The sequence below is a fragment of the Argiope bruennichi genome, chromosome 6 (genome assembly GCF_947563725.1).
Source record: "Argiope bruennichi chromosome 6, qqArgBrue1.1, whole genome shotgun sequence".
Lineage (NCBI taxonomy): Eukaryota > Metazoa > Arthropoda > Arachnida > Araneae > Araneidae > Argiope > Argiope bruennichi.
In genome coordinates, this window is record NC_079156.1 from 5,327,075 (window position 1) to 5,346,928 (window position 19,854).

General features: G+C 26.0%; 1 protein-coding gene across 7 annotated transcripts in view; it reads right to left on the reverse strand.

Annotated features, from left to right (window-relative positions):
• Nucleotides 1-19,854, reverse strand: part of LOC129971269 (MYND-type zinc finger-containing chromatin reader ZMYND8-like) — a 74,924-nt gene that overhangs the window by 42,265 nt on the left and 12,805 nt on the right. For all 7 annotated transcript variants that reach the window (XM_056084883.1, XM_056084882.1, XM_056084879.1 and 4 more), the window contains 9 exons: nucleotides 19,373-19,407; nucleotides 17,173-17,294; nucleotides 14,250-14,516; nucleotides 13,442-13,534; nucleotides 9,855-9,942; nucleotides 8,702-8,835; nucleotides 4,411-4,470; nucleotides 3,456-3,511; nucleotides 1,461-1,680 (listed from right to left, as the gene is read on the reverse strand). In XM_056084883.1, coding sequence (XP_055940858.1) covers nucleotides 1,461-1,680; nucleotides 3,456-3,511; nucleotides 4,411-4,470; nucleotides 8,702-8,835; nucleotides 9,855-9,942; nucleotides 13,442-13,534; nucleotides 14,250-14,516; nucleotides 17,173-17,294; nucleotides 19,373-19,407 — 1,075 coding nt within the window. The remainder of the gene's footprint in view (nucleotides 1-1,460; nucleotides 1,681-3,455; nucleotides 3,512-4,410; nucleotides 4,471-8,701; nucleotides 8,836-9,854; nucleotides 9,943-13,441; nucleotides 13,535-14,249; nucleotides 14,517-17,172; nucleotides 17,295-19,372; nucleotides 19,408-19,854) is intronic.

The window sequence follows — 19,854 nt, forward strand, 5'->3', positions numbered from 1 at the left end:
TTTAATTATTATTTTTTACTTCCATTATAAATAATTCTGTGCTTTCTATAGACACTTATTTGCAGTTATAGAAAGTTATCAATTGTAGAAATAGAGATAAAAAGTAATGTTATTTAAAAATAATTTTTATTTTTTAAGTGTTACAGTGTTTAGAAGTCAGCCTGTAATAATTAGCCTTCTTTCAGCAAATGATCCGACTATGTAAGAAAACTTTTTTTAATCCACAGACTGTTTAATGATTTATCTTATAATTTTCATATATGCAATTTATATGTGAATTCATATTCAACTACACACTAAAATTTAGAAAAGGTATTGTTATCAGTTATAACTGTGACACAATAGAAAAGCAGAGTATTTGGGTAGAACTCAAATTTCTTAAGTCATTCATCTTCTGTTATGAGCTGAAAATGAAAAAATTATGGCATGGTAAGGGTTATACACTTAATACTATATATGTAACAAAACTCTTATTCTTCAAAAATGTATATTTATTTACTCATTTACATTCGTAGTCTGACTGTGTTCAGTTATCCAGTCACTTGGCATTCAGAATAATAATATGAATGCTAAATAAATGAACAGCAAAATAAATAAATATATAAAATTTCTATTAACTTATGAGGCTTCTTCAAGAGCAATAAAAAGTAGTTTCAGACTTACAAATAAAAAAATAAATTTTAAAAAAACCCCGAGAGATAGCATTAGAGGAGTGGTTTTCAACCTTTTCGATTTTTTACTACTAGTTAGTCTTGTTTCACCACTATGGAAAATTTCAACAAGTATTCTTCACAAAATAGCTATTAGTTTCAGCTAAGTGAAGCAAAAATAAAACGAGATATATTTTAAGCAACAGGAAAAATTTTAGGTCACATATGGCAAGGTGATGAAATGAACACATTTTACTGAATACAATAATCAGTGTGATGGATAAGATTCTTGATCACTATACATCTTTTTCAAACCATTGAATTATAAATGGACATATCTACTCCCATACTTCCCCAAATACTGATTTTTTTTTTTAACAATTGAAGGTGTCCAGCTAAATAAGAAGTAAATGGAATAAAAACTTGTTTGCGCTTGAATTCTAGAGGTAAAGATTTGTACACTACAGAGCTTTCAAAAATTAAAAGAATTCACTCAAAAAGATAAAAATCCACTCCCAGTGCAATGACTGTTAACTTAAGGTAACCACATCTATCTATAATGAATACAAAGTACACAAAATCTAGCAAAATTTGAATAAATTATTTACTTATTAACTCACATGCTATCTTTGATGCTGTAATAAATGATATTAGATTAAAGATATAAATAAAATTATGAATATTAAAATATTACATGAATCTCTGTGAGAAAGACAAAACTTTCTCAGGAATACTAGGATGTGTACTTAGAGATAACTACATGAAAGCATTATTACCAATTAAATATTAACTAAAAGAATGAATTCTTACCTTATCTATGTCAATTCCATGATAAGCTAACAATTTGTTATTTTGATCAAAGCTCGTTCGATATGGAGCATACTCAAATTTTCCAAACTTCTGGATTAATAACTGAACATGAACATTTAATTCATCCAATGCAATTTCATAATTCCCTTTCTTTTTAGGTTTGCTGGAAGTTGGCATTTCTTTTGAGAGATGGTAACACTGAGAAATTGGAACCCAAGCTCTACAAGAATATATAAATATTAAAAAGAAAATATAACACAGTGCTTTAAAAATTTTATAATAAATAAAATTTTTAAAAATACAAAGTATTTTTTTAAAAAAATATTTGCATTGTTTGCTGAATGCTTCAATAGAAGTCAGAAAGAAAACTATAAATTAGACCTGATATAGAAAAGAAAAATAATTTTCAGCCTGCTATCTATCTGCTATTAAATATGGCAACATGCTGTCTACTATATCATTTGCAACATTACCCATTAATCCAAGTTTTACTAAAAATTATTAAACCTAGCATCTTATCTTTGTGATACATTTAAATATATTTTAATTGATGTATTTCTGCTTTCTCAATAACATTTTTATTCTCTATGCTGCTACTTTTAAATAAACATTTTTTCCCCTTATCAACATACTCAACTTTGCTAAGGAAGAGTTGCAAGTATCTGATAATGTATCTAGTATTCACCCAAAACAAAACCTTCAATAATTGTAAAAAATTTTTGGTAAAGAAAAAATGACAATAAATGACATGGATTTAATGATTATTTCTGCATTGTTCAGTAATGCTAAAAAGAAAAGTGTAAATACTATTTTGCAGCATTAAAAATAATACCATGTAGGGGAGAAATTGTACCTGGTATTTTAAAAATTAATTTTGATTATATATGGGGTAACAATTTTTCTCCATCTTTTTTCCTTTATAAGATCTAGTGTAATTAAACTTTTTTTAAAATGTACAGAATAAGTTATTACCTGAACAGCAGAATTACAAGGGGGGGGGAGAAAGAATATTAATATTTGCTCGCACGCAGAAAATTCTATGATGAATAAGAAACAATAAGATACCATATCTTTAAACGCCGAGAAAATTCATTAATATGAATGGTTAATTTGTGTGGACCTAAAAGTGGTTAATTCTTCTTGGTAAGCAAGAATATGGCATAAAATATTTTTCTTTCTTGTATCTATGGGATAGCAAATCGAACATTACAAATGCATAAGGGGGAATAAAAAAGTGATCAACTAGAGAGAAAATAATTGCTAGAAGAAAAAATTTTATTGATGAACCCTTAGTACAACTGGAGTTAATAAAAAAAAATATAATAAAACCTCTTCAGGCTTTCAAGAAACCGTTCTAAATATAGAAGAAAAAAAAAAAAAAAAAAAAAAAAGAGAGAGAGAAAGAGAGAGAAAATGTTTGAAATAAGTTGAGAAAAAGTGAAAACTAGAATTACATTCTACATATCAGATAGTACATAAATGATACCATGAAAGAGGTAAAGCAAAACAATAGATCTCATTTGTCCTTGTTGTCAAGAATATTCTGGGCAACTACAATGCTGAAAACTATGTTGAATCAGTTGATAGCAAATTCCTTGGTTGTAATATAAGTATAAAGATTCATTAATCTCATATTCATTTAGATTGTTTTGCTGAAGATCTCTGCAGGATATTGGCAAGATTTATGGTATTAAAATATAAGTCGACCTGTGTTGTTATTGTGATGTTATAAAATAGTAATCAGAAAATAATCAAAACAAAAAAAAGTTATTCCTTTGCAAAATATAGATTTTTAAAAATTTATTTAAGAAACTGTATATTAAAAAAACATTTAAAATACTTGGAAATCTTCATTTTCTGAATTTGTCTTGTTTTAATAGCCTATTTTCAGATCATGCATGAATATCCATATTTAACAATAGTAATTAAATCATATGACAACAGGAGAGAGGGAAAATAATCTAATTAGAAAGACAATTGTTCATGAGACAATACCTGTCATGAGCACCAAAGAAACGAGCATCAATAAATCCATCAGCAATTCGAACTACCTAAAAAAAAGCAATGAAAATATCAACACATCAGGTAGTATTGTCAGAAGTTTGCATAAGTTTATTAATATAGGTTTAAATAAAAGTTCTAATATTATATTAAAAAAAATCTCCCCCTATTTTTCCAACCATTTTGGAATCGTAAATTTATCTTGAAATATCAAATGAATTTTTTAAAATTTTCAAATAAATAGGAAATCATTCAAAATATATTAATTTCTGTAATGTACTAAATTGTAAGATGTTTGCAAGTTATTGTTCTCTATAGAAAAATTTATTTCAATATAAATTTTGCAATTTATGTAAGTATCCATTAATTTAAATGAAGAAATACAATATATAAATATAAAATACATACTTTAAACTTACAGCTTTAGCAAAAAATACATACATTTCATTTAATTATTGATTTTTCAACCACAAGTAACTTCCTCAAACCTGATATTGATCAAAACTTCCATCATATTAATTAAAATGCTTAAAAATTTAAATAACATTATACAAGTTTAAAATTGTTATTTTAAAAAAATATATACTGACAAGCCCCCCCCCCCCCCCCGTAGAAAGTATTTTCTTAAAAAATCAAATCAAAACAAAACAAAATTTAATGTTTGTTCAACATTTTCAATGCATTTAGAATTGACTGAACCACAAAAATTAAGGAAATTTAAAATTCAATGTTGGTTCCAGAGCTGAAGATAAGGTGAACTCAGTTAATAAATAAATAAATAAAACCAAATTTTTCTCAGCCTGTTTTAAAACCAATCTAGAATGGAAAAACTCAGAATTGAATTTAGTTCTTAGAAGTTAAAAAGAAATTTGCAAACTGAAACAAAAATTCATGATGAATTATGTTGTGAGCATATTGTTACAAAATGCTATTAAAAAAAGTTAATTACCTTAGCAGGCCAATATGGGAATCCCTTCAGTTTTGCCCAGACTAAAGGATGAGGCTTCCTCTATAAAATTAAAAAAAAAGTTAATGTAAAAAACTTTGTTTACATTTATATATATATATAGAGAGAGAGAGAGAGAGAGAGAGATCAATAGATCATATATTATTAATTTTGCTTTATTAGTTTCTAGATTTTACTTGTACATACCATTACTTAGTAGTTCTAATTTATGTCAATGCTCATTCAATATGAGAAAATTCTATATATTATATATATAAACAAAGTAACATTGCAGCTAAGATTAATACTTCTTTTATACTCTGAATTATATTTATAAATAAATTAATATTGGACTGAAGGATGTTATAAATAAATCACTTTTATTGGACAAAGATATATTGAGTTACACTTTTACTTGACAGTAATTTTAAGATTCAAATTATCAAAGAAAAATCCCTCAAGTAGTTTTTACATTAGTAAATGCATTATCAGACAGTGCGAAACTCAAATTTTGAGGGAAATAGACTTGCAATATCTTTCAATATGAGCACAAAAATTTGTCTTGAATGCTAGGCTGATTCTACAGATCAAAGAAAAAAAAAAAATACATCAATGCATGTATTTATATATACAGAGCTAATCACTCAAACACAGAAATAGAAATAATCTAATATTTAACCCAATTTTCCAAGTTCAAAACTCTTACAGATCTTTAGAAGCTTTACATGATGGAAAAGAAGCAGAATTGAATGGATATTAGAAATCAAAAAATGAAATTTAAGATTTATAAAACATCTTAATTATTTCAAAATAAAATAAATAAAACTTGATATCCATATTTGAGATTCAATTAAAAAAAAATAATAACTGATGACATTGATGCAAACAGAAAATTTCAAGTATAAACTATGAAACTGATGCAAACAAAAAGTTTTATGTATATATTATGACATTGTGCATAGAATACACACACACAAAAAAAAAAAGGAGAAATATCTGCATGAAGTTGCACATACAATTTAATTTCAAACAGGGCAATGATAATGCATTATAAGAATATAAGTGTTAAAGATGGCTCATAAAATTTCGTGTAGTCAATTTTGACCTTAATGATTCTGTATGGTTAGAGTAGATAAAAAAAAAGTTGACAATAATAAATTCAAAGTATTAATCAAAACAAACCCCTATTACATGATACAAGATATTGCAGAGATGTTAAATATTCATTATTCAAGCATTCATTATCATCTAAAGACAGAAAATGAAAGCATGTTTAATATTTAAGTTCTTTAAGAATTCAAAGTTTATTTGATGATATGCACAAATATTTGTGATACGCTCATTAAACATGAGTATAAAACCCAATGTTTTGAAGCAACTGGTAATGAGAAGTATATTGTGCATTTCAAAGGCATCATGTTTTTCAAAAATTTTAAAAAAAAAAAATCGAACTGTAAATTTTGAAATGTACCATCTTTATAATTGGGCCATTTGAAGAACTAATTAATCTTAAGAGATGACAATACAAGACCATACCCAAGTTTGATTAAATCCAAGTGTTTGCTAAATCCAACATGCTGGTCCGGCCTGATGCTATTAGATTTCTCAGTAGATTTTGTGCACTTCAAAATTCTTAGTATGATATGAAGCTCAATTCTGATGACACTCTTAATCTGCATTTAATAATCTTATACTCTCTAACACTCTTTATATAATCTAACACTCTTAATCTGCATTTAATTTATATAAATAAATGACTTTGAAAAACATTAAAAAATAATAAATTACGACTTTTCAAATTCTTTTAGTTGTTTATCATGTCTCTATAGTGCATTTTGTGGCCAGGAATTTCAGCTTGTTGCTCCTCTGCTCAAAAGAGGAGATTCAAATATCAGGATAGCTATAATCATTTGTGTATGTAGTTATCCCAAGAATCTTTTTCAAAACAGACCAAGAATGGTCCTCCTTAGACCTTGATACCAAAAAGACAGCAATGTCATCCTATAACTTTTTCTGTTGAAACATATTTAAACATACAGAGGGGAAGTTACAGGGCTGGCACGCAAATCTGGAAGAAAAATTTCCTATGTTTTTCCTGTACATATATTCAAGATATGAGGAAATGCTTGAATAGCACTTATAAATTAGTTATAATGCAATATAATTTTAAGGAGTTAAAAAAGCAAAGAAGGGAAGCAACAATTTAACATTATTCAAAATAATAGCATATTAAAAGAAGATTTATGTTTACATAAAAAAAAAAACTTCTTTTCATTTATTATCTAGAATTTAGCAATATATATATATATATATATATATATTAAGGGAGGGATATATTACCTCTCATGCTCTTTATAACTGTAAGTTGACAAAATTATGGACTCAGGTGAAATAAAAAACAATTTTGTTTTTATAATACAAATAATTGAATAATTTTTTTTAAAGTAAGGTTTTTTTTTTAATTTATTTATTTATTGTTGCCAAGTCACACATTTAGGCAATAATTTCTGCATCTTCTGCAGATTTTTCAGCCATCAGTTTCAAGGCACTAATCTTTGATAAATAAGGTATAGACATTTTTGCCTTTAGCTATTTCCCTTTCAGTGAACATATGCGAAAATATTTTAGATATCAATGCATGCATTAAAGGACGAATGTGACTCAACAAGTTTTAAAGCCCATAAAATTTCACCTTTAATTATGGTGCTTGAACTAAAAAATTTGAAATCAGTTTATTTTCGGACATTAAATCTGACGTATTCAGATTTGACATGTCATTCATTTTAGATACAAAGTCCAGCATCATTGATGACTCTTTTGAACAGGTACACAGTCTTATATTTTTCCCTCATTTGGCGTAACTAGTAAGTGCTCGTTTTCCCATATTACTTAGGCTTATTATCTTCTTCCAAAATGAGCAGTATGCAACAAATGGATTTTTTGGAACTTCTTCAGCAAAATCAGGTTTGATTTTTTTTTATAAATCCAATTCGTTTTAAATAAAGATTTTCAGCAGCTCATTGTTTAAAAAAATCCTCTAATCTACTTTGAATAAGTTCACAGACTAAACTTCCCGATATTTTACCTCTGCAGTTTGGTATGTCTCCGCCTCAGAAATGTATTCTATACTTTCATGGAGCTACAAAAGTCTTGTGCATACTCATTAGCTGCAATTCAGGAATCTCATAGAAGAAGAACTGTCCAGCAAGACACTGGACTGATCTATACAGAGAAAAAGAGGGGAGTTTCTGCATAACACATTCGCGAATACTATCATTTCATTTTTGGAAGCTATGACTATGATCTTTTATTCTTGCAATCTTTAGAGAATCGGCAACTTTTGGATGGGGAAAAATAACTAAGAAACTTAAAATGCTCTGTATTTTCATAGTTTACACAAAAATTTTCAAATTTCTCTGCCTTTTTCTAGTTTTATTAGACAATTTTTAAATTCCTTGTGTTTTCCCGGTTCTACTGGTACCATGGCAACCCTGAATATATAAACAAAAAAAAAAAAAAAAAAAAATGATAAAAACAAATGTAAATCTGATTCAATGAACTCTATGAATGAGTTGAATTTTCACTTACTTATTATGCATATGATAATGTTTTTTAAGAAAAGGAAAAGTCTAAGAAATGAAAGATATGTAGATTTTAAATATCGTGATGTTAATTTTACCTAAACATATTATGTAACATTTAAAAATATCTTACATTTATGTAATTATATTATTCTTTATTTTGTAAAGGCTTAATGATATAAAAAGCACGGTAATGTAAATATCAATATGAAACTTCCCTTTAAACAAAAATTTTCTTTAATCCAAAAAGAAAATGGAGAAAATTCTAAAATAAAATAAGAATCTCCATTATTCATATCCTTACAAATGCGATTCAGAAACATAAGATATATATTTAAAGGCCATTATAATGGGAGATGTATTGAAATAAACAGTTATTTATCAACAAATTTGACAGTTAGATTGAAATGAACAATGGATTCTCAACTAATATATGTACAGAATTATATCAAATTCATATACAGAAACATTAAAAATTAGATTTTATTTCAAAGAAATTTAACACTATTATCCTGACTGTTAGCAAAGATTAGAAATACTTTAATCACACCAAACTAATAATAATAATTTTTGAAACAAAATCTGTTAAGGATATCCAGTACAACAGGTTTTAATTTTGTTTCATCTTGTATATAAAGCTTAATAAATATTTTAATCTTTTCATGTTCATTACTTAAGAACTACATGTAAAATATATAAAGTTATATACATACACAAACTTCTGAAAACCAATATTTATTTCTAACAATGCTATGCATGAAACAGTCTGGACACACTTCAATTTCTTGCATGTCATTATCACAAGCTTTTACAAGTGACTTGGCATTTGTACTCAGAGGATGTTGACCTAGTAAAAACAAAAATTTAGTTTGCAAATTTTTTAGATTTATATTCGCATATAAAGTGCAATTAGTATACAGGTATAAATAAAACACACCACACTATTATTACACAGTAGATAAATCATAATTCTGGATAAAAATAGAAATTAGGCTATACTGTAAAAACTCCCCCATAGTTAATGAATGAGAATTTAAAAAAAAAAAAATATTTCCAAAGGATTTAATGCAACAGGAATGGTAAAGTACATACATTCTTGCAAAAAACTCAGCATACAACTACATAGTTCATTGTGCTACCCAGTAATTTACATTTAGGAAGCAGTTATATAGAAAGTATTTATGCTTATGATAATAAAATCATCTCAGATTATTAACAAGTTTCCATAATCATTTAATTCACTGTCTTTCGGAATTATTCTACAATCATAAAAGTAGGATAAATGACTACAAGTGCACTATGTTGAAAGAAAATAAAATTTTTTAAGATTAATTTTTTAGTGTATGCTTTTCATTTTTTTAAATTTAAGAATACATAAAAATTATATCTTAGGTTATTTCCCCATTTTAATCCAAAACATTGCAGAACTTTGAACAATGAATAGCACCTAGTAGAGTACTGGTATCTGTTAAACAGAACAATTAGGATGCGTAACAAGAAATTGCTCAAAAAATTAAGCACTTTTACATAAGTATGATAACGTAAATATATTTTCAAAGCATGGGATTTTTTTCTGTTTTATAATAATGTACAGTTTTTATTGAAAATTTTTTTTAACTAATTTTAAAATGCTTATTCTTTAAATTTTAATATTTGTATCTGTATTTGCATATCTTCTATTGTAAAATTTTGGATTTGACAAAAACGCAGAAATGATCATTAATGATTTTTTCTGAAAATTAAGCGCTTTTAAGATGCTTAAAAGTGGTTTTCAAATTTAAGCATTTTTCATGATGCAAAGCACCCTGACAATATTCAAAAATATTTTTTTTTAAAAAAGAAATACTTCAGCATTAAAAAACTTACTTCCATTAAATACACATGAATTATGCAGAATCCATTTTACATCAGCTAAAAAGGCTTCAGTACAACCATAAAGCTTCTGTTTAATGTTCTAGGTAGAAAATAGAAAATACATGGAACTCCAAATTTATATTCACTTATAAAAAATTATTTTAAAAAATTATTATTTTTTACAATAATTATATTTAAAAAAAAACTGAAAAAGAAATTTAAGAAGCATACACAAATGTGACATGAAACTATAATTAACTTTTTAAAAAACTAACAGCAATAGGGCTCTACTGAAGTGCTAATTTACATAAATTAAGAAATATTTTAATAATACAGATTTTCAATTTTTAATTATTAACATTCATCATTAAATTAAAACATCAATTAAATTTTTAATGTTTAATTTATTATGCGAGGGGGGGATCCAAAAAAAAGTTTACAAGCAACAGTATTTGGAAAGCAGAAACTGTGGATGGGAATATTGTTACCCAGAGTGGTGACAGATAGCATTAGTTGTCTTAAACGGGTTGTTTGAGCAGATAGTGTAAGTACTGAGACCTGAAACAGCGCCAGTAATGGCAAGACGTTTAGAAAAGTGGTCTTGCATAGAGTGCAAGCTGTGATACCATTTCTATGGGCCAAGAATGTGTCTCCATCTGACATTCACAGACAAATCATTGAAGTGTATGGGGGCAAAATTGTGTCATTCTTTTGAAGCGGCTAGAGAGATTGCTGGAAAAGTTAAGGTGGGAGGTCTGGAGTTACCCCTCATACAGCAGCGATTTAACTCCTAGCGAATATTTTCTTTTCCTAGCATTGAAGAAACATTTATCAGAAACAAGGTTCATATCAGACGGTGATGTTCAAAAAAGTGCCAAGGACTGGCTCAATAGCCAGGGACCTGATTATTATGAAGACGGATTAAACAAATTGGTCCAGCAATGTGATAAAAACCTCAACAGGTTTGGTGATTATGTAGAGAAGTGAGTACCACACATGTCTCTTAATTACCACGGGTCTATTATTAATAAAGCATTTTTCCTTTGCCTTGTAAACTTTTTTTTGGATCACCCCTCATACTTACATTACGAAAATCATGTAAAATATATTTGAGCATGTTGATTGTTTATGAAGAAGAATCAACAAATTAGGAAATGCAGAATTAAGTACAAATTTCATGAGAAGATTTTTTATTTTATTGTATTTCAGAACTTATTCATTAAAAAAAATTTTGGTGTTAGTCTCATAATAAAAATCTATTAAAATTTTCATTTCATAAAGATATTAACAAAATTTTTAATTAATTTGGTTATTGGCTATGGAGATAAAGGCAAAAGGCATCTTCCTCATATGGTGGGTAAATTATTTCATGATCTCAAAACAAATTCTAGTTATCTTATATTTTTTCTTTCCTTCCTTCATTTTGAACTTAGAAATGAATTTTAAAACTGTTAATAAAATTAATGTAAGTATTAAAATCTTGAACCTTAATAATAAGGATGCTTCTTTAACTGAAATTCTTAATATGGATTGGATGGATTAATATTGTTAAAATAATTGCTATGTACATTCAGTTTTCAAGGTAACAAGATATTTTTTTCTAGGAGCCATATATCTTCAACAGCAAATTTTCTAAAAATTCAAAAAATGAAATCCGTACTACATGTTTTCTTGATTTACAATTCTAATAAAAAAAAAATGTCAAAAAGACTCACACACTTGCACGCAAGCATAGATACACACAATGAACTTTCATACATAATAAGATACGTTTTAGATTAAAAAGATTTTGTTGAACATACGAAAACTTAACTTTCTAATTACATTTTGATTAGTATAACACAATTATTCCAGCTAAATATGTATGTACCTAGAACTTTTCTTTAATCAAGCAATCTAAGCAGTTTGTTTAAAAAGGGGGAGGGGGGGGTGGAGTTGAAAATCCTTATGTAACCAGATTTAATAAGGAAAATACATATTGATAAAAAAAATATTCTAAAGGATTCAATAGAAATTTGTACATGAAATCATAATTGTTTGTGATTAGTAGGCAGTGTGGAGTATTTAAGAAGGATGGATTTTTTACACAAGACAGATCTGATTAAAAATAGCTAAATAAAATTAACAGTGAGCACTAAAAAGCAGAATTTAAAAAAAAAAATTAAAATATCATATGATTAATTAGATAAATTATTTTTTTCACATGCATAATTCTTTTATTTTATAGACATCTTGTTAACAATGAGTGCCTTCAGCCCTCTTATCTTATTATTTTTTTAATAAATGATGAATCACACATCTTCACTGAAGGTTATATATATATATATATATAAAAAGAGCCATTTTATTAAATAAATTATTTCACATTTTTTTCTTCTGTTAATAGGTCTTATTTTAACACAAAAATAAATGCTTAATTTGAAGTCAGCATGATTATTAAGAGCTGAACTAAAAAGAGCTGAAGCTCAAAGCAGAAGGAATATATAACAATTATTTAAATTATCTTTCCCTATTTCTTAATTCATATTTATGGAAAGTTAAAAGACAAATTTTTTTTCTTGTTTCTATTTTTAAAAAAAGGTGTCACAAAAAAAAAAAAACTTTCATTTCTTTGAAAAAATTATCTGTAATCTAAACAATATCTGTCTGTTTATGCTCACTTTTACTCTCACAAACACTTCAAGAAAAGTAAGAAGAAAAAACACATTCATTTAATATAAATTAGATGAGAAATAAAAGAATTTAACATATGAAAGCTACTGTCATCAAGTAAATAAACTTGAATCAAGTCCATAAACTTAAAAGACTGAATTTCTGGGTAACCACTAAATTTCAAAATAAAAATTCATTATTTCATAAAAATTTCCAAGGCTTTTATTTTTTTATGCGTTCATATTTTTAAAAATTATTTTTGAAATTGACATTGCAGAATAAAAGGCAAAATTTTAAATTTCCCTCATTTAACAACAAAACATTTTAAATTCTCCTAACATTTGTAAATAAATTGAAATAATATTTCAGTTAATAATAATTAACATTAAACTTAGAAATCCACTTGAGAATTCTACATAATCTTAGAAATAAATTTCTAAAATACCAAAGCACAATAGAAATTTTCAAATGCACTCATGGCTCAAACAAAAAATAGTTTTCAGAATAAGAAAACTAAATTTATGCAAATTAATTCATTTACTTATTAGCTTACTTGAAAAAAGTTTAATATATTAAAAACAACATTTTAGAGTGAAGCATAAAAATTGCAGTGTAAATGAAAAAACTTAGTTCAACTTTAGAATGATCTTCATAATATTTAAAACACAAACCTGGATTTTTGTCTCTTATTAATGATCAAAAAATTCATAGAAAATTTCCTTCAACACTTAATTTTAAGAGAATTCCTTATAAATAAAACTTGCTCATGGAACAAAACTGAAATTCATAATCTTTTAAGATCGCAATTAAAGTTGGCATCTTACATTTTAAAAACAATTTTTTAAAATTGTAAATAAAAGTGTTTAATAAAAGTATTTTTAACAATTTTAACAGTTGTAAATTCACTCTATTTCATGCTACTTAATTTATATCTGGAGAATAATTACCTTTTCAAGTAAACTGAAATCCATTGGATGAATAACATAATGGGGATACATTGGATAATGATCCAAAGAGACAGGTTGATGAAATGCTACACCCTAAAAAAATAACAGTATTCGCAGTTAAATAAATGAAAAGTATAAAATAATAAAAACATTCACAAGAAGAGAAAGTTGAAATTACAAAATATTTATTAATGTATTTTATAAAAGCAAAAATTATAAATTTTCAATCCTAAACCTACCAGACTGATTCAGTTTCAAAATCATGAAAATACTTTAGTAATTAATGACAAGTCCACAAAAATTAGAGACAGTTCTGATTAACATGTGATTTTAGCATTCATGCACACAAAGTGCAATATAGGGAAAATGCAACTAAGATTACACTAATTAAATATCTATTTCAATTAAAAGTTTCAATGTTAATGAAACAAACAATGAATTTTGTAATCTATTTTTTCATTCATTTTCGGATATGCTAATTTTAGAATTTTATAATCACAAACGGTGTTTAGTAGAGCTGTGGTAAAAATCTTTTATCTTGCAATTAAAAAAAATGAAATCTGTATTTTTTAGATGGGGGAGGGAGAACCCCAAGAAACCTAAAATTCCCTGCACTTTCCCAGTTTTGAAGGAAAATTTCAAAATTCCCTGTAGTTTCCTGGTTCACCCTGTGTCGTGGCAACCCCGTACAATGATACTGATTATCAAATTGATGCAATTATAATCTTTTACAGAGAATATGAGCATTGTATTCTAAAATTATAAAACCAAAAACACTAAAATCAAAGAAGAAATTTTGAATACTTACTGCTCTGTGTTTCATTTTATTTAAACTGAATCTTAACAGTGTACAAAGCTTGTCTAAAGAAATTTCGGACAAAACTGTAGAGCGTGTATCAACATTTTCTGCTGTTAGGATGCGTTTACATTCTGGACAAACCCAATCATTCATATCAGATGAAATAACCACATTGTCGCCAGCACATTTCATATGATATGCTCTAGGACATGCAATGCAAGAAAGAACAACATTTTCACGATGACACACCCAACAATAGCAATCATTCTGCTTGCCCTAAAGGAATAACAAATAAGAAACATTAATATACAATTTTTAAAAGAAATGAATATTTTTATTTTTGTGATTAAAGCTGTAGAAAGTTTCAATTTCATTAGATTCACAAATCATTTTTTAAGAATTTGTAGTTTTTCTTTTTAATTATGAAGAATGGATTTATTTAAACTTTTAACTCTGTAATGGCAATTGCTTCTTTCTCCTTTGTTTCTGTCAAAAAAGCGTGTGACAATTACTAAAAAAACTCCAGTTTTTCTATTGTAGAATCTTGTTAACACTATGTAGAAGAAAACAGAATCTCTTAATTAGAATATTATTTTGTGCAAGAAAGAATTCAAAATCGAAAAAGCTATTAAAAAGAAAGTTGATTAGTATAATGAAACAGAAATACTTCCGAAATATGAAAAAGGAGTTAGGTAGGAAATTAAACTGCTAAGTAGCAATTTATATGAAAATATAAGAAGTAAAAAGAGAGAGAGAGAAATAATCTATATACATAAAATACCAAGACACAAAGCACAGAAATCATTCATATAACTTAATGTAGAATAGTAGCATTCAAATGTAACCAAACGCCTAATGAATATTTCGACTATTTCACTACATGTTTTTATGGCTCAATTAATCAATGTTTTACTTAGCTAATTTATAGAGCTACAAAATATTATTAGAAATGCTTGGAAGAGAACTTGTTAAAACTCCCATTCAATTAGAGAAAAAAAGATGCAAAAGAAATTAAGATGATAAAAACTAGCATCAAACAAGTTTAATTAAGCTTGAGCTTGAAACAGGCTTATTGCCACATGACCTTTTTGTACTACATATATGCTATGTAATTGCACTGAACTTAGTTAAAAGAAAGCAAAAGGTTGATCTAATTAGGTAGATGTCCAAATATCAGATTTAAACAAGTTCACTGACAACAGATAGGTAAAGCATGATTTGCTCTCAGAAACTATTATCACCTAATAATGATTTTTGCATTATTAAAACTTGTCTTTTTAATAATATCAGTTTCATTTCTGTACAATTTCTTTCTTTTATTTATAATAAATTTTTCATATTTAATTTGATTCACAATCTGTAACAAATTTTTAATGTTATGATGAAATTCAAGGGTATTTTTTTTTATCAAAACATTCAATTGCATGCTTTTGCCACATTAATTTTAAAATGAAAAAAAAAAAAAAAAAAAAAAAAAAGGTATTTTCTTCAGATAATAACTTAATACCAACAGAATTTTCATTTCCACTTTTATTTTGTAATATATATACTTTTTAATTTCTATGTGTAATAATTTGTAATAAATTGATTTAAATAAATTTGTTTTTCAGTCTTATCAAATAACAAGATGAAATTAATATTAAATATGTGTGTGTGCATGCATTCCATATTAACAGTTTAATAGCATAAAAAGTCAATACATTGGGCAAATAAGCAGGTTGTCAAAAGAACTCATTTTTAAAATATTACACAAGGTTAAAAAATTTGTAAATTGAATATAAGGCATAGATTTCACTTTGAAAAGTAATATAAAGCTAAAAATGACGTTAACTTGTCATATGAATTTTAGTTTTAAACTTTCCTTGCTACATGATAATTCAGTAGAACATAAAACAGCAAATTTTGGAACGATTTTTACCACAAAACAAGTTTATTTACTAAATTACCTTTTTAATAAAGCACTGCTGAACAAAAAGTTCTGCAGAAAGTTATTTATTCTTCACATACTTGAAAGAAAAAGAAAAAAAACATTTATTTTATCTAGATAAACAATTTTTTTCTATAATTTCCTAAACTTAATGACTCATAATCAGCACCAATGCAATAAAATCTGGTTATAACAATGTTATAGAAAGAAAAATATTGCTAAAGACAAGTTTCCATTACAGATAGTTTAAGAATTCATGCATTTTAATGTCTATTTAAACATATGTGTATTAATATATTAGCTAATTTTAGTTTGCATTTGTTTCATCTACAAAATACTCACTAAAATAAAATTGTATTTCATAAACTTTAAATTATTTAATCTTTTTAAAGATAAAACTAAAAAAATTAGTTACAATTTTTTTAATTATAAAAGTATACATGTAAGGTAAATGAAAAGAGGAGAGCCTTTCATTGTTAACTTACAAATTACTATTGCTCAGCAAAGATGTAGCTTTTCAAAAATTTCTAGCATATTAATAGGTAAGTATTGCACTTTCATCTGGTGAAACCTCTCAAGATAATTTTATTACTATCTAAATTTATAGCAATCTCAAACTGTTCACAGTTGCTATCTATTTGCATTTTTCCAGTAGTTTGATAAGTATCTTTTGTTTTTCTAAAAGTAAGTAAGATTATCTGAGAAATAGTTGTTTTATTTTAACTGCTCAATTTACTTCAGACATTCATCAATTTCCAAAATTATTTACAGGTTTTTGTCAAACACTATTGTTTTAAGCAGTATTAAAGTAAAGGCTTTCATGTTATGTGAAATATCTTTGCATGCAGTACTAATTCTGATTCCCTCAACTAGGACACATGGCACAACCTAAATTTAAAAAATCTGAAGCAGATAATAAGATAAATCCATAATGCACATGACAATGAAGCTCTTTAAGAACATTTATCGAAGCTAAAAAAGAAAGATAAAATAAAATATACTCACTAAGACTGTTGGTGCAGGCTTTTCAACTTTTCTCCTTTTTGGTTGCAATTTTGCTACTTCAGTACTCCCACTACTGTTATTGCTGCTGACAGAAGCAGTACGCTTGACAGCTTTTCCCAGTTCTGCAAATGTAATGTATATAACAATTAATCAATCAGGAAGGAATGTTTCATAAAATTTCTAATAAAATCTTTTAATTTATTATTTTACAAAATTTTAATAAACTTTTTAAAAGAATATTACATTGGATTTTGGAGAAATTGTTGATTGATGAATAGATCAATCTTTTATCTTGATATACCACAGACTATTATATGATTTTAAAATCATTAATTAGATCAAACATCTATATACATATAAAAATAAATAAAATCTTATTTTTAGGGCTTGTTTAAAATAATATAAATGTGTGCACAATAACATTCTTTTTAAAATTTAATTTTTAGGTGATGATTTTGGAATTTTAAAATTTTCCATGCTTTCATACTAAAAACTAAAATTTGCAAATTAGTTAAAATATTTTCATTTGCATCCATATATGGAGAAATAATATATCTACACATAACAAAATTAAATTATAATTATTCAAATAATTTTGTTTACAACAAAAGTTTTTTTTTTTTTTTTTTTTTTTTTTAATATAACAGGTGAGAGATGGTATAAACCCATGGCTTCCCAATGAAATAAGCAGATGAAAGAAGTCTTTAATAATATAAAGCAGTATACATTATTAATATAATGATAATTATCAACAGAACACAATGGATGAAAAGTAGCATCCAAGATGATAAAGGAATTGTATAACAATTATGTATTATGTTTAATAGTATCTATTTATAAAAAAATAGAAGTGCTATAATAAATCTTAAATTCAATGTCTTCACTCATTCATTTAAAATCTACTATAGGATGTATTATTTTTCATAATTCATATATTTTCAAGTATTAGAGGTAAAAACAGATAATATAAATTTGCCCTTCAAAATAACTGATGAAAATAAATCAGTGATTAGAAAAAGCTCAAATTATCCAAAAAGAAATTATTAATTTGTCTAGGCAATTTCAAAACAGGATAGTAAACAAAAACAAAAAAAGTTTTGATAAAATAATTGCTACGTATAAACTTTTTTTTCTACTTTTTTTTTTCCTTTATACTAATAGTAAATATTTTAAAGGGGAGAAAAAACACTTTTTTCTATGATTAATACCTTCTAATATCTCCATATATTGCATAAGTTATATTCAGCATAAATGGATTCTTTTGTAACAGGAAAATAGAAATTCAGAGTAAATATAAATTTGTAAAAAAAAAAAAAAAAATGGTTAGAGACTTAAAAAAATGTCTTGATCATTTGATCATATTCTTTCACACATTTAGGCGAAGAAAACTAAATAATGTTTTTTTTAAAAATGCCAGCATAATTTAGCCATTATCAGAAGATGAACTTTACTTCATTAACACTGGCTAAAAATTTATTATGAAACAGAAAAAGAATGCAGTATTTGAACATAATCCACCTGACATGTTTTAACAATTTGTGTTTAAATTTAGAAATACCAAAACGTCTAAAACTTCAAAGTATCATGTAAAGTATTATGAAAAAAAAAAAAAAATGTTTAAAAAAATCCAAACATATTAATATAAATTCATCTATTAATCAACTAAAACAATAATAAAAACCAAATAAGTTAAAATTCTTCTAAAAATTAATAACTTATTAATAAAAATAAGCATTTCAATTTATAATTAAAATTCTAACACATTCTTCACTAAGCAATTATTACGAGCAATTATTTTCTTCAATTTTTTTATCAATGACTGAAATCTGAAACATTTTCTTTACAGGTGCAAAAGCATGGTTCCCCCTCCATAAGACTCTATTTTGTGAATGATAAAAAGGTTAAGAAGCTAAGAAGCATGCTAAAAGAAAGGTAAAACTTTCATTTTCGAAGACTTTAAGGGAAATAAATATTTCCATAAGTGAAAAAAAAAATTAATGAAAATCTAGTATTCCTCCAAGAAAGCATTCATAATTATGTTTTTCAAATCATTCTGTCTGTAGAAACTAGACAAATTTTTCCTGTATTTTTCAAAAATCTGTATTATTAATATTTATCAAACGAAAAACCTCATAAGAATAATAATTAATGAAAAAATTTGTAATAAAACCTGCTTAAAAAATGCAGATCACTTTCTCACCTTTCTGAGCATTTATTTGGTCTTCCTCTTTTAAACTAGAAAATTGAAATGAAAAATTTATAATTAATTCTACAACAGAGAAAAGGGAAAGAAAGTGATAAATAAACTCTTACAATATTACAATTTTAAACAAATATTCAATTTCTTCATTTCAATGTCTACCAAAAGAACAAAAAAGACAGATGAATTCAATTAAAATTTTGTCAATAATAGACAACAAATTAAACAAACCAGAAAACTATATATATAAAAATAGAAATAAGAAACATATCTCCTTTTCTATGTATGTGTGTTACATACACACATGTCTTTACTTGGAGATAGTTAAGTAAATGAACAAATAAGCAGATAAGAATTAACATAACAATAAAAACATAGTTACTGTATTAAGTTTTGAATACAGTCTCTTAATAAAATATTCATCTCCTTTAAATTATTTGTTTCCTAAATTTAAAACCAAGTATACAAAATAAACAAGCAAT